Here is a 13,755-nt window from a genome sequence, read left to right on the forward strand (position 1 = left end):
AGCATAGCTCTAGGCATGCGGGCTCAGTAGTTGCAGCACGCAGGCCCCAGAGCGTGCAGGCTTCAGTAGTTGCGGCACATGGGCTCTAGGGCGCGTGGGCTTCAGTAGTTGTATTGCGTAGGCTCAGTAGTTATGGCTCTTGGGCTTTAGAGCTCAGGCTCAGTAGTTGTGGCGCACGGGCTTAGTTACTCTGTGGAATGTGGGATCTTCCTGGACCAGGGCTCGAACCCGCGTCCCCTGCATTGGCAGGTGGATTCTTAACTACTGGGCCACTAGGGAAGTCCCTTTATTTCTTTCTTGATTGTTAGTAATTTTTCTTTTTGTTTTTTGTTTTCCTTTGATCCATGCATTATCTAGGAGCTTAAATTTCTAGATAGTGAAATTTTTAATTATTTATTTATGGATTATAATCAGAGAAATAGCCTATAAAATTATCTTTTTAAAATTTTGTATGTATGCATGTGCTCTTAGGAAAAAATTATCTTTTTGTGAGTTGCAAGAATCGCTACCTAATAAATCATAGCCATTAGTTGTATTTTTTTTTTTTTTTTGGCTGTGCCATACGGCTTGTGGGATCTAAGTTCCCCGACCAGGGATTGAACCTGCGTCTCCTGCGCTGGAAGGCAGATTCTTTACCACTGGACCACCAGGGAAGTCCCCAGAATACCTATTTTTTGCACCAGGGTCACACTATTTCTCTTTTACTTCCTGTTTAACTTGAGGAAGTTGAAACCTTTGGAATACTTCTTACCTCTTCTTCTCTCATCCCTTCTGTCTGTCCTCTTGAAACCTTTAAAAAGTTTTTACTTCATCATTCTTCTACTCCCCAACCCCTTGATTTTTCTAATATAGTTAAGTATTTAAAAAGAATTCCCTGGGGGACTTCCCTGGTGGCGCAGTTGTTAAGAATCTGCCTGCCAATGCAGGGGTACACGGATTTGAGCCCTGGTCCGGGAAGATCCCACGTGCCGTGGAGCAACTAAGCCCATGTGCCACAACTACTGAGCATGCACTCTAGAGCCCGTGAGCCACAACTACTGAAGCTGTGCGCCTAGAGCCTGTGCTCCACAACCAGAGAAGCCACCGCAATGAGAAGCCTGTGTGCAGCAATGAACACCCAACGCAGCCAAAATAAATAAATAAACAGAATATTAAAAACATAAATAAATAAAATAAAAAGTAAAAAGAATTCCCTGGGACTTCCCTGGTGGTCCAGTGGTTAAGATTCCACGCTCCCAATTCAGAGGGCCCGGGTTTGAACCCTGGTCAGGGAACTAGATCCCGCATGCCACATCGAAGATCCTGCACATGGCAACGAAGATCCAGTGTGCTGCAACTGAGACCTGGCGCAGCCAAATAAATAAATACATAAATAAATATTAAAAAATTAATAAATAAAAAGAATTTCCCTTAACAGCATGTCTCTTTTTAAAAACACTTAGTTATGTATTCCAAGAGACTGTGTTCTTATCCAGATTTAATTTCAGATATTTATTGCTCATCCATTACTCCTTCCCTTTTATGTTGAAGTGCCATTTTATATAAAAGGTAAAGTGCATGAACGAGAACTACATCACCTATATGAGTAAATAGTAGAAACGTGTTGAGTAAAAAAATTATTTGAAAAAATTATTATTTGATATAATTTCTGTAATGTTCAGAAACCCTCATAGTATGTTGTAAAACTTGAAAATAAAATGACAGATTCAGGCTTCGTTACTTCTGGGGATGGATGAGAGAGTAGGATTAGGGAGAGGAACATAGAGGTCTTTAAGGGTATTATCATCATACAGTCCTCAAGTGTATTATAATATATTCCTCAAAATGTATATGAAAGTTGACCAGGAGACTTGACATGTTCTATTGTGTGGTGGTGAGAAGTGTTGTGTTTCAAATAAGAGTGTATTGAAGATATTCTTCCATGATGTAACAGCATATAGGAGCACCTGGAGGTTGAGGAAAGGGAGCTGGAGAAGATGTATTGATCACAAGTTTGACTCTTTGCTGGGTACCCAACTCAACACCATTCCCTCTTGCCTTATGAGACTCAAGTCACGTTTGAGCCCTTCTGACATGTACCTGCAGTGGGTTTGAGTAGGCAGGGATACTAAGGTAGTCCTATTTTGGGGAGGTATGGAACTCCTCTGCTGGGTGACTTTTGCTCTAAAACTCTTAAATAGCTTTACCAAACTTTCTTAGAACTGCCGTGTAGTCTAAGACTCTTGCTACCCAACCTTCATCCTTCCTACTCTTCCCTACAGGGATCAGACCAGCATTATGGGCTTATCTTTTGCCCAGCTTCCTGTAGCTCACTTCCCATTGTCCCTCACAGGCATTACCCTCAATAAATCTCTTGCATGTCTGATCCCATCTCTTTTTTGGAAAACCTAAACCACTGCATGGGTCAATATGTATGAAGTGCTTGGTACATCGTAAGCAGTCAATACATGCTAGTTTGTGTTATAGTAAATTAAGTAAGAGATGTTGGTAATTTTGACTGTGGTAGTGGTGATGGATGGAAATGTCCAAATTGGAGAGACATTTAGCTGACGGATACAATAGGACTGTGATTGAATTATAAAAGGGTTAGTTTGCCCAGTTTCTTGCTTATCACTCCCCACTTCACACTTGTCAGCCAAGCCACATTGATTTGTTAATAGTTCACTGCATACACCCTAGTGATCTACAGTTCTTTACTCACATTGTGACTTCATAAAATATCCTTCCCCTACCCTCTTTAGCCTGGCAAAATCCTACTTGATCTTTGAGATAAGCTTAAGAATCAACTCTTCCAGGGAGTCTTCCCTTTTTGTCTTTACCTGTCACTTCCATCCTTTCCTCCTCCTTGGGTTCCTAAACCATCTTATGTTTATAGGCTTAGTAGTCGTAAACATATTGAAATATAGTCAATCTATTTTTGTGTCAGTTTCTTCTTTTAGACTCTAGATTTCTGTAGCCATGAGGTGAGATTGCAGAGGTATTACAGGGGTCAATTAACCATTTTGTACTTTATTCAAAGAGCAATGGGAAACCGTTGGAGGATTTTAAATATAGAGGCAGTAAGATGTAAATTTGAGTTTTATCGTGATCACGTTAGCTATTGGATGGATTAGAGGGGTGCAAGAGTAAATTAAGGGAAATGGTTTGATGTGGGATCTAGAGCCCAATTGCCTGTGTAATTGCCATATACTAGCTGGGTAATCTTGGGAATGTTACTTAACCTTTCTTTGCCTCAGTTTCCCCATCTGTAAAATGGCAATAAAATAGTACTACTTCAGGGTTGCTGTGAAGGTTAAGTGAGTTAAAACAGCTTAGAACAGTATTTGGCATATAGTAAGCAGTTAGCTGTTACCTATTATCTTGTTATTTAACAAATATTTGTGTGCTTACTACATCTGCTTTGGGCCAGATACCACTATTAAGCTGAATTTAACAAATGATGAAAGTAAGTTCAAATTAATATGCAGACAGAACTTTGGATTATAATTATGTCCCTAAGAATCTGAATGTAAAACAGACTATTTGGCCATTGTTATAATGTTACAATTCTAGAGATATTTTTTGGTTTTTTTGACATTTTTTATGGTAGGGGCTCTATAAAGTACTGGGGAACATTTTTTGAATAAAAGAATCCCCAGTATAAGACTCTATCCTTTTGTTATGTTTCCTTGCTCTACAATATATTAATTAAAAAATTCACTCTGTGAACATGTATTAATATTAAATATATTTCTATAATGAATGACCTTTGGGTAAAATATGTCAGCTTTATAGTTTAAAGAGCTTTTGTTTCTGTTTATTTTAAATAAAGGAGGCACAGTGGTAATTGATATGTAAATGTGATGAATGTATGGGGGAAACTAGGTATTTTGCTGTAATGGTATTTAAATTACAAATTTTCTAAAAAAGGATAGTTTATATATATTGTGTTATATATTAAAGGATTTATACTTGTCTTTGCACAAGAAAATATTGATAGTATTTAACTTTGGGAGTCTGATTGGGAGATCCTTTTATAATTTAAAAATTTAATCAGTAAGTGGCAAAGATTTAAGGAAAGCAATGACAAAGAAAATAGAAACAAATGTTTGTATATGAGACAGCTTACAAAGAATGCTTGGTTCATGTGAATGGATTCAAGCACCCTTAGCATGGTCCATGGAAACTGTATTGAAACAGAACAGAGTTCTGTCTTTGTTCTTTTTCCAGTGTTAATGTTTGTTTACCTGCTTTATTTTTACAGGGATGTACATGCAGTCTGTCTCTGGGATGATAAAGGCCCAGCAAAAATTCATCAGGCTTTAAAAGAAGATATTCTTGAGTTTATTAAGCAAGCACAGGCAGTAAGTTTTGCATCTATATATTGTTTAAGACTTTACTCAGAGAATATCATATTTTCTGATTTTGAATGTAGGACTTCCTGAAGTAATTTTAAAATATCACATTAACTTTTGACACACTTGCTAAATAAATTTTTTAATGAAATGATTGTCATTTGTTGTTTTCCCCCCCACCTCACTTGACATTTCTTTCAAAAGAATATATTATTATCCTCAGTTAAAAGGTGCTATAAAAAGAATTTCATTTTTAATACATTCTTTAGAAATCCCCACCACCATTATTTTTTGGCCACACATCAGTTCACATAAATCTTTTTTTTCCTCACAATTAGTACCTCTTTTCAAGCTGACAGCAATTTTCTTCAGTTCTAAATACTTCTCCGACTGTATAATTCTTGGACTGTCCTTTGCATTGCTGCTGCTGAGCTGAAATTCAGCACCTTTGAGTTGATGATATGTATAACTGTTTAATATTGAAATGAAGATAGAGCTCATTTAGGCATTAGGTCAGTTACGCAAGAGCTAGTTTTGTTTTTGTCTTTATTAACACCTTTGTCTTTTGGGAAAAATTAATGCAGAGGTAAAGTATTATTTCACATCAACTCTGGCATCACTAATGCATCCTTTACCACTTTGAAGAAGGGGCTAAAGACATGAGATTATTTTCCTTTCTATAAAATGAAGTTTGAAAACTAGAGAGCTAGAATTTATTCTTTATTTGAATTTTTACATCACTGTCTGGTACAACATTAGTAAAAGTCTGTTAGAAATCTTGTTGAATATTAATGTGTTAGCAGTTGGAAATTAAAAATGAATATATAACTTAAAGGAAGATACTGAAATTGAATATGTGATTGGTATATATTTAATTCTGTTAGTAGCCACTACCATGATAAAATAAGAATGATGTCGCATTGGATATTACTTACAAAATGAAATGTTTTATTGATGACACCATTAATTCTGCTGTCTTGATCAATGATTTTTTAAAAATTAGAGTTTTATAAGGAAATTATCTTTTTTTTTAGGAAATTATCTTTTAATGAAAAATCATCAGGTTTGCTTAGAAAAATTAAATGTTTCAATATCACAGTTTAATCAAAACATACATTTTTCTAGAACTGATTTAGGAAAACAGTTTCTGCTTGCATTGGAAAGCATATCAGCTTATCTGTTTATGACTTTTGGTGAAGATAAATTATGTTTATTTCAAATTGATAGAGCATTATTCTTTAGTTTCTGGAAATGGGCTCATAAAGAATCATCTTAGAAATATTTAGAAGTATACTTCACACTAGAAAACAAAGTATGTTCAGGGTTTGGAATGATGTTTCGAACGATCCAGGAAAGTTTGGAATGTAGACCTTAGCAAGAACTCGAGGATGGGATTTAGTGCCACTAATTCAGAGCAGTTAAATTGCAGGACTGGCAGTGCCAGACATGGGTGTATAATTTTAAAACATTTTAAAACTTTTAAGAAGATCCAGCTTCGTGAGTTTACTAGTCAATTACTAGACTAATTGAGTTTATCCTGTTAGGAAGGACCAAATCTCCCAAATAGGACAGTGAGCATTAAAATGTTTATTATAGCATTATTTAAAATGACAAAAAGGAGAAATAAGAATAAATATGCAATGCTTGGAAAGTTATTAGGATATTGAATTTTTTTCTTTTTTTTTTGTTTTGTTTTGATTTTAAGATTAACGTAACCCTTCTATTTGTATTGGGTTGGCCAAAAAGTTCATTCAGGTTTCCCGTAACAGCATATGGAAAAACCTGAACAAACTTTTTAGCCAACCCAATACATAATTCTGTGGCTTAGCAATTTGGGCTAGGCTCACCTGATTTTGCCTGGCTTATTAATATGGCAGCAGGAAGGCTCTGCAGGGACTGGATGGTCTAAGAGAGCTTTTCTCGTATTCCTGGTGTTGGGTACTGTCCTGGCTTCCCTCTGGGGCTTTTTCCCCCTCACATGGTTTCTTGTTCTCAAGGAAGCCAGTCTTTGAGGTGATAGTGTAATCTTGCAAATCTCTTCAGGTCTTGGCTCAGTAGTCTCACAATGTCACATCTACAGCATTTTGTTGGTCAGAGTTAGTACAGGACCAGCTAAAGTCCAGTGGTGGAGAAATAGACCAGGATCTTTTAAAAAAAAAAAAAATTGAGATATAATTTACATACCAAAGCATTCACGCTTTTAAAAAGTGTATAATTCTGTGTGTTTTAGTATATTCATAAAGTTGTACAACCATCGCCCACTAATTTTAGAACATTTTCATCAGCCCAGATAGAAACTCTGTACCCATTAGCAGTTACTTCCACATGACCCCCCCTCCCCCCCACTTTGGCAAACACTAATCTACTTTCCCTATGGATTTGTTTATTCTGGACATTTCCTATAAATGGAATCCTACTATATGTGGCCTTTTATGACTGACTTCTTTCACTTGGGGTAATGTTTTCAAGGTTCATCTATATTGTAGCATTTAGCACTATTTCATTCCTTCTTATGGCAGAATAATATTCCATTGTATGACTATGCTGTATTTTGTTTACCTATTTGTCATTGATAGACATTGGGTTCTCACTACTTTTTGTCTGTTTTGAATAATGCTGCTATGAACATTTGTGCACAAGTTTTGTTTTAGGTATAATTGACACATAACATTATACTAGTTTCAGGTGTATGACATAATGATTCAATATTTGTGTATACTGCAAAATGATCACCACAGTAAGTCTACTTTCACATCCGTCACCATACGTAGTTACAAATTTTTTTTCTTGTGATGAGAACTTTTAAGATTTACTCTTCTAAGCAGCTTTCAAATGTGTACTACAATAATATTAACTGTAGTCACCATGCTGTACATTACACCTCTGTGACTTTAATTTTTTACATTTATTTATTTATTTATTTTTGGCTGCATCGGGTCTTCATTGCTGTGTGTGGGCTTTTCTCTAGTTGTGGAGAGCGGGGGCTACTCTTTGTTGTGGTGCATGGGCTTCTCATTCTCATTGTGCCTGGTAGTTTCTCTTGTTGTAGAGCATGGACTCTAGGCACACGGGCTTCAGTAGTTGTGGCATGCAGGCTCAGTAGTTGTGGCTTGTGGGCTCTAGAGCGCAGGCTCAGTAGTTGTGTCGCATGGGCTTAGTTGCTCCGCGGCATGTGGGATCTTCCCAGACCAGGGCTCGAACCCGTGTCCCCTGCATTGGCAGGTGGATTCTTAACCACTGTGCCACCAGGGAAGTCCCCCTAATTTATTTTTATAACTGGAAGTTTGTACCTTTTGACCCCCTTCACCCATTTTGATCCCTCTCCTCCCCATCCCCCTGCCTGGCAATCACCAATCTGTTCTCTGTATCTGTGAGCTTGGGGTTTTTTTTGGTTGGGTTTTTTGGGGTTTGGTTTTTGATTCCACATGTAAGTGAGATCATAAGGTATTTATTTGTCTTTCTCTGTCTGACTTATTTCACTAAGCGTAATGCTCTCGAGGTATCCAACCATGTTGTCACAGATGGCAAGATTTCATTCTTTTGGATGGCTAAATGATATTCTATTGTGTCTATATACCACATTTTCTTTATCAGTTCATCCGTTGTTGGACATTTAGGTTGTTTCCATGTCTTGGCTGTTGTAGGTAATGCTGAAGTGAACATGGGGGTACATATATCATTTTGAATTAGTGTTTTTGTTTTCTTTGGATAGATACCAAAAAGTGGAATTGCTGGAAAATATGGTAATTCTATTTTTAATTTTTTGAGGAACGCCATGCGGTTTTCCGTAGCGGCTGCACCAATTTACATTCCCACCAACAGTGTACAAGGGTTTCCTTTCTCCACATCCTCAACAACACTTATTTGTTGTCTTTTTGATAATAGCCATTCTAACAGGGATGGGGTGATATCTCCTTGCCGTTTTGACTTGTATTTTTCTGGTGATTAGTGATGTTGAGCATCTTTTCATGTACCTGTTGGCCATCTCTGTGTCTTTGGGAAAATGTCTATTCAGATCCTCTGCTCTTTTTTTTTGGCTGCATTGTGTCTTCGTTGCTGAGCGTGGGCTTTCTCTAGATGTGACGAGCAGGGGCTACTTTTCGTTGTGGTGCTCAGGCTTCTCATTGCAGTGGCTTCTCTTGTTGTGGAGCATCGGCTCTAGGCATGCGGGCTTCAGTAGTTGTGGCATGCGGGCTCCGTAGTTGTGGCTCACAGGCTCTAGAGCACAGGCTCAGTAGTTGTGGCACAGGGTCTTAGTTGCTCCATGGCATGTGAGTTCTTCCCAGACCAGGGATCAAACCCATGTCCCCTGCATCAGCAGGTGGATTCTTAACCACTGTGCCACCAGGGAAGTCCCTCTGTTCATTTTTTTTTAATTTAATTAATTTATTTATTTTTGTATTTTATTTTTGGCTGTGTTGGGTCTTTGTTTCTGTGTGAGGGCTTTCTCTAGTTGCGGCAAGTGGGGGCCACTTTTCATCACGGTGCGCAGGCCTCTCACTATCGTGGCCTCTCTTGTTGCAGAGCTCAGGTGCCAGACGCGCAAGCTCAGTAGTTGTGGCTCACAGGCCTAGTGGCTCCGCGGCATGTGGGATCTTCCCAGACCAGTGCTCGAACCCATGTCTCCTGCATTGGCAGGCAGATTCTCAACCACTGCACCACCAGGGAAGCCCCCCTCTGTTCATTTTTAATCAGATTTTTTTTTTTTTGCTATTGAGTTCTGTGAGTTCTTTATATATACTTTGCATTTTAACTCCACATCAGATATATGATTTGCAAATATTTTCTCCCATAGGTTGCCTTTTGTTTTGTTAATGGTTCCTTTGATGTGCAGAAGCTTTTACGTTTGATGTAGTCCCATTTGTTTATTTTTGCTTTTGTACCTTTGCTTTTGGTGTCAAATACAAAAGATCATCACCAAGACTGGTGTCAAGGAATTTACTACCTGTGTTTTCTTTTAGAAGTTTTATGGTTTCAGGTCTTATGTTCAAGTCTTTAATTCATTTTGAGTTAAGTTTTGTAAGATAGTGGTCTAGTTTCATTCTTTTGCATGTGGCTGTCCAGTTTTCCTAACACCATTTATTGAAGAGACTATTCTTTCCCCACATATATTTTGACTCCTCTGTCATAAACTAATTGACCAAATATGCGTGGGTTTATTTCTGAGCTTTCTGTTTTGTTCCGTTGATTTGTGTGGTCTGTTTTTATGCCAATACCATACTGTTTTGATTACTAGCTTTGTAATATAATTTGAAATCAGGAAGCATGATGCCTCCAGCTTTGTTCTTATTTCTCAAGACTGCTTTGGCTATGCGGGGTCTTTTATGGTTCCATACAAATTTTAGGATTCTTGGTTCTATTTCTGTGAAAAATGTCATTGAAATTTTGATAGGGATTGCACTGAATCTGTACTACTTTGAGTAGTGTGGACATTTTATTTATTTATTTATTTATTTATATTTATTTTGGCTGCCCTGGATCTTAGTTTCGGCATGCGGGATCTTCGTTGCGACGTGTGGACTTCTTAGTTGTGGCATGCAAACTCTTAGTTGTGGCATACATGCTGGATCTAGTTCCCCGACCAGGGATCGAACCTGGGCCCCCTGCATTGGGAGCGTGGAGTCTTACCCACTGGACCACCAGGGAAGTCCCAGTGTGGACATTTTAACAATAGCATTGTAACAGTCTGTGAGCACAGAGTATCTTTTCATTTGTTTGTGTCTTATTCAGTTTCTTTCATCAGTGTTTCAGTGTAGGTCTTTCACCTCCATAGTTAAATTTATTCTTAGGTATTTTATTCTTTTTGATGTGATTTTAAACAAGATTTTTTTCCCCCTAATTTCTCTTTTTGGTAGTTTGTTATTAGTGTATAGAAACTCAACAGATTTTTGTATATTGATTTTTCTATCCTGCAACTTTACTTAATTCATTTGTTATTTTTTGGTGGAGTCTTTAGTGTTTTTCTGTATATAATATCATGTCATCTGCAAATAGTGACAGTTTTATTCCTTTCTTTCCAATTTGGGTGCCTTTTATTTCTTTTTCTTGCCTAATTGCTCTGGACAAGATTTCAAGTACTGTTTTGAATAGGAGTGGTGAGAGTAGGCATCCTTGTCTTATTCCAGATCTTAGAAGAAAAGCTTTCAGCTTTTCACCATTGAATATGATGTTAGCTGTGAGCTTGTCATATATGGCCTTTATTACATTGGGATACATTCCCTCTATACCTACATTTTTGAGAGTTCTTAATCATAAATAGATATTGCATTTTGTCAAATCCTTTTTCTGCATCTATGGAGATGATCATATGATTTTTAGTCATTCTGTTAATGTGGTGTATCACACTGATTAATTAGTGAATGTTGACCCATCCTTGCATACCTGGAGTAAATCCCACTTGATCATGGTGTATGATCCTTTTAATGTGCTGTAGAATTTGGCTTGCTAGTATTTTTTTTCAGAATTTTTGCAGCTGCATTCATTAGGGATTCTGGCTTGTAATTTTCTTTTTTTGTGGCATCCTTGTCTGATTTTGGTATCAGGGTAATGCTAACCTTATAAAATGAGTTTGGAAGTGTTCCGTGTTTTTTGGAAGAGTTTAAGAAGGATTGGTATTAGTTCTGCTTTAAATGTTTGGTAAGATTCACCAGTGAAGCCATCTGATCCTGGACTTTCATTTGTTGGGAATTTTTTGATTATGAATTCAGTCTTGATAACTTACCAGTAATCTGTCTATCAGATTTTTTTTTCCTTCACCATTGAGTTTTGGTTGATTATATGTTTCCAGGAGTTTATCCATTTCTTATAGGTTGTCAGATTTGTTGGTGTTTAATTGTTTGTAGTAGTCTCTCATGATCCTTTGTATATCTGTGGTATCAGTTGTAATGTCTCCTCTTTTATCTTTGATTTTAGTTATTTGTGTCCCCTTCTTGGTGAGTGTGCACATGTTTTTTGTGGGTTTTTTTTTTTTTTTTTGGTACACAGATGTTTATAGCAGCATTATTCATGATAGCCAAAGGTGGAAATGACCCAAATGTTCATCAGTGGACAAACAGATAAAAAAAGTGTGGTATGTCCATAAAATGGAATAATATTTAGCAATAAAACAGAATAAAGTACTGACATATACTACAACTTCTGGACGAGCCCTGAAAAACTGTGCCATATAAAAGGAGTCAGTCATAAAAGTCTACATGTTATGTAATCTCATTCATATGAAAGTCCAGAATAGGCAGATACATAGACACAGAAAATAGATTAGTGGTTGCTTAGGTCTGGGCAGGGAGGGGAGAACTAGGAAGGAAGGAGGGTAGGAGAGTAATAGCTAAAGGATATAGGGTTTTTTTAAATTGAAGTATAGTTGACATATAACATTTTATTGGTTTCAGGTGTACAACATGGTGATTCGATATATGTATATATTGTGAAATGTTCATTACAGTAAGGCTATGTGAACAAGTTTTAATTTCTCTTTGATTATATATATGTTTTAATTTCTTTTGGGTATAATATAGGTTATACAGTAAATAAAATATTTTAAATTTATGGCATGAATATGTTCCATTATTCTTTAAAGCACCTGTATTTATTTAAAATTGGTATTCTTTTTTTTTTTTTCAGCGAGTACTGAGCCATCAAGATGATACAGCTTTGCTAAAAGCTTATATTGTTGAATGGCGAAAATTCTTTACGCAGTGTGATATTTTACCGAAGCCTTTCTGTCAACTAGAGATTACTTTAATGGGTAAACAGGGCAGCAATAAAAAATCAAATGTAGAAGACAGTATTGTTCGAAAGGTAAGTCAGTTTTCCCATTTTTCCTTAATGTTCTTCAGAAATAGGGTGAGTTGAAGACTTTCGAAAGAAATTTACACTGAAATGGGTTTTTCTACTTCACATATAAATTCCTTTTCAGCTTTTGCCGGGTTTTATTGAATAATATTAGTTTTCTTTCGTCTTTTTGTAGCTTCAGTTCTCTTTCATCTTTTATGTGGTCTTAAGCTGTAAATCTGTGTCTTCAAACACTACCTCGTTTGCTTTTCCTTTTCACTTTCTCCTTTTCCTAGTTTTATCTTCATAATTTTATTTCATTATTCTTTCTCTATACTTTTACCTTTCTATAAATTCAATTACTTTTTTTCTGTTCAAAAAGTCTTATTAGGTTACCTTCTGGTATCTTTGTGTTTAATTGTGGCTAAACTGCTGTCATCTTTATCATTTTTTTTACTTAATTCTAGTTATTATAAACTCAGTATGTACCATGTTTATTTTCATATTTTGCATAGTTTCTAGTTAAAAGCTCTGTGCCCAGTAACAACTCATGAACTAATGGAAAGAACTCAGCTCTGAAATTGAAGAGTCCCAGGTTTCCCTTTCAGTTCTTCAGTCAATAATGCCCTAACCTTGCTGTCCTCATTTTTCATATTCATAAATATGTATATATATATATATATATATATACACACACACATACATACACACAAGTGTATTTCTACTTGTGAGAATCAAATGGAACCACAGATTTGAAAAGTAAAAAATGCTGTTTGAACTTTGAACAGCTCGCTGCTTGCTGTGATGGTTCTAGCAATCAGCTCAGGCATTTAAATAGTGGCCTGGGGCTTCCCTGGTGGCGCAGTGGTTGAGAATCTGCCTGCCAATGCAGGGGACATGGGTTCGAGCCCTGGTCTGGGAAGATCCCACATGCCGCGGAGCAACTAAGCTCATGAGCCACAACTACTGAGCCTGCGCGTCTGGAGCCTGTGCTCCGCAACAGGAGAGGCCACGACAGTGAGAGGCCCGCGCACCGCAATGAAGAGTGGCCCCCGCTCGCCGCAACTGGAGAAAGCCCTTGCACAGAAGCAAAGACCCAACACAGCCAAAAATAAATAAATAAATTAATTAATTAAAATTAAAAAAAATAAATAGTGGCCTGGACCTTGTTGCCCCTTCCCAGCCTTAAAATTTGTACTAATGCTGACAGCATATTCATGAATATGTATATGCCATATTCATCATTTAAACAGAACATCCATAGGGTGGATTTGTATATTCTTTTCTTCTTGAGATTCATTATCAAACATATTTTTATTTGGTCCTTTTCACATTTATCATATTTGTACAAACATGCATATGACCATCCCAAACACACATCAGTATCTCTGAAATACAGCCTTGGAACTATAGGGAAAGCAACATTTTCCATGTATTACCATATTTAATTTTTACAACAACCACTTGAAATTTGTACTGTTATTTTCACTATTTTACAGATGAGAAAGCAGGCAAGTAACAGCTGGAATTCAAATCCATTTGTGTTTGATTCTGAAACACTTGTTCTTTTGTCAGTATTTACCACATGATAGTTACCAAATTTAAAAATACTGCTTTCCTGGGACTTCCTTGGTGGCGCGGTGCTTAAGAA

At 36.9% G+C, this 13,755-nt stretch overlaps 1 protein-coding gene across 3 annotated transcripts in view; it reads left to right on the forward strand.

The window, feature by feature from the left end:
• The window catches only part of CUL5 (cullin 5), a 117,166-nt gene that overhangs the window by 40,877 nt on the left and 62,534 nt on the right, over positions 1-13,755 (forward strand). For all 3 annotated transcript variants that reach the window (XM_082476867.1, XM_082476865.1, XM_082476866.1), the window contains 2 exons: positions 4,244-4,343; positions 11,955-12,131. In XM_082476867.1, the coding sequence (XP_082332993.1) occupies positions 4,244-4,343; positions 11,955-12,131 (277 nt within the window). The remainder of the gene's footprint in view (positions 1-4,243; positions 4,344-11,954; positions 12,132-13,755) is intronic.

Source organism: Balaenoptera physalus (genome assembly GCF_965194825.1).
Source record: "Balaenoptera physalus genome assembly, chromosome: 10".
In the NCBI taxonomy this organism is placed as follows: domain Eukaryota; kingdom Metazoa; phylum Chordata; class Mammalia; order Artiodactyla; family Balaenopteridae; genus Balaenoptera; species Balaenoptera physalus.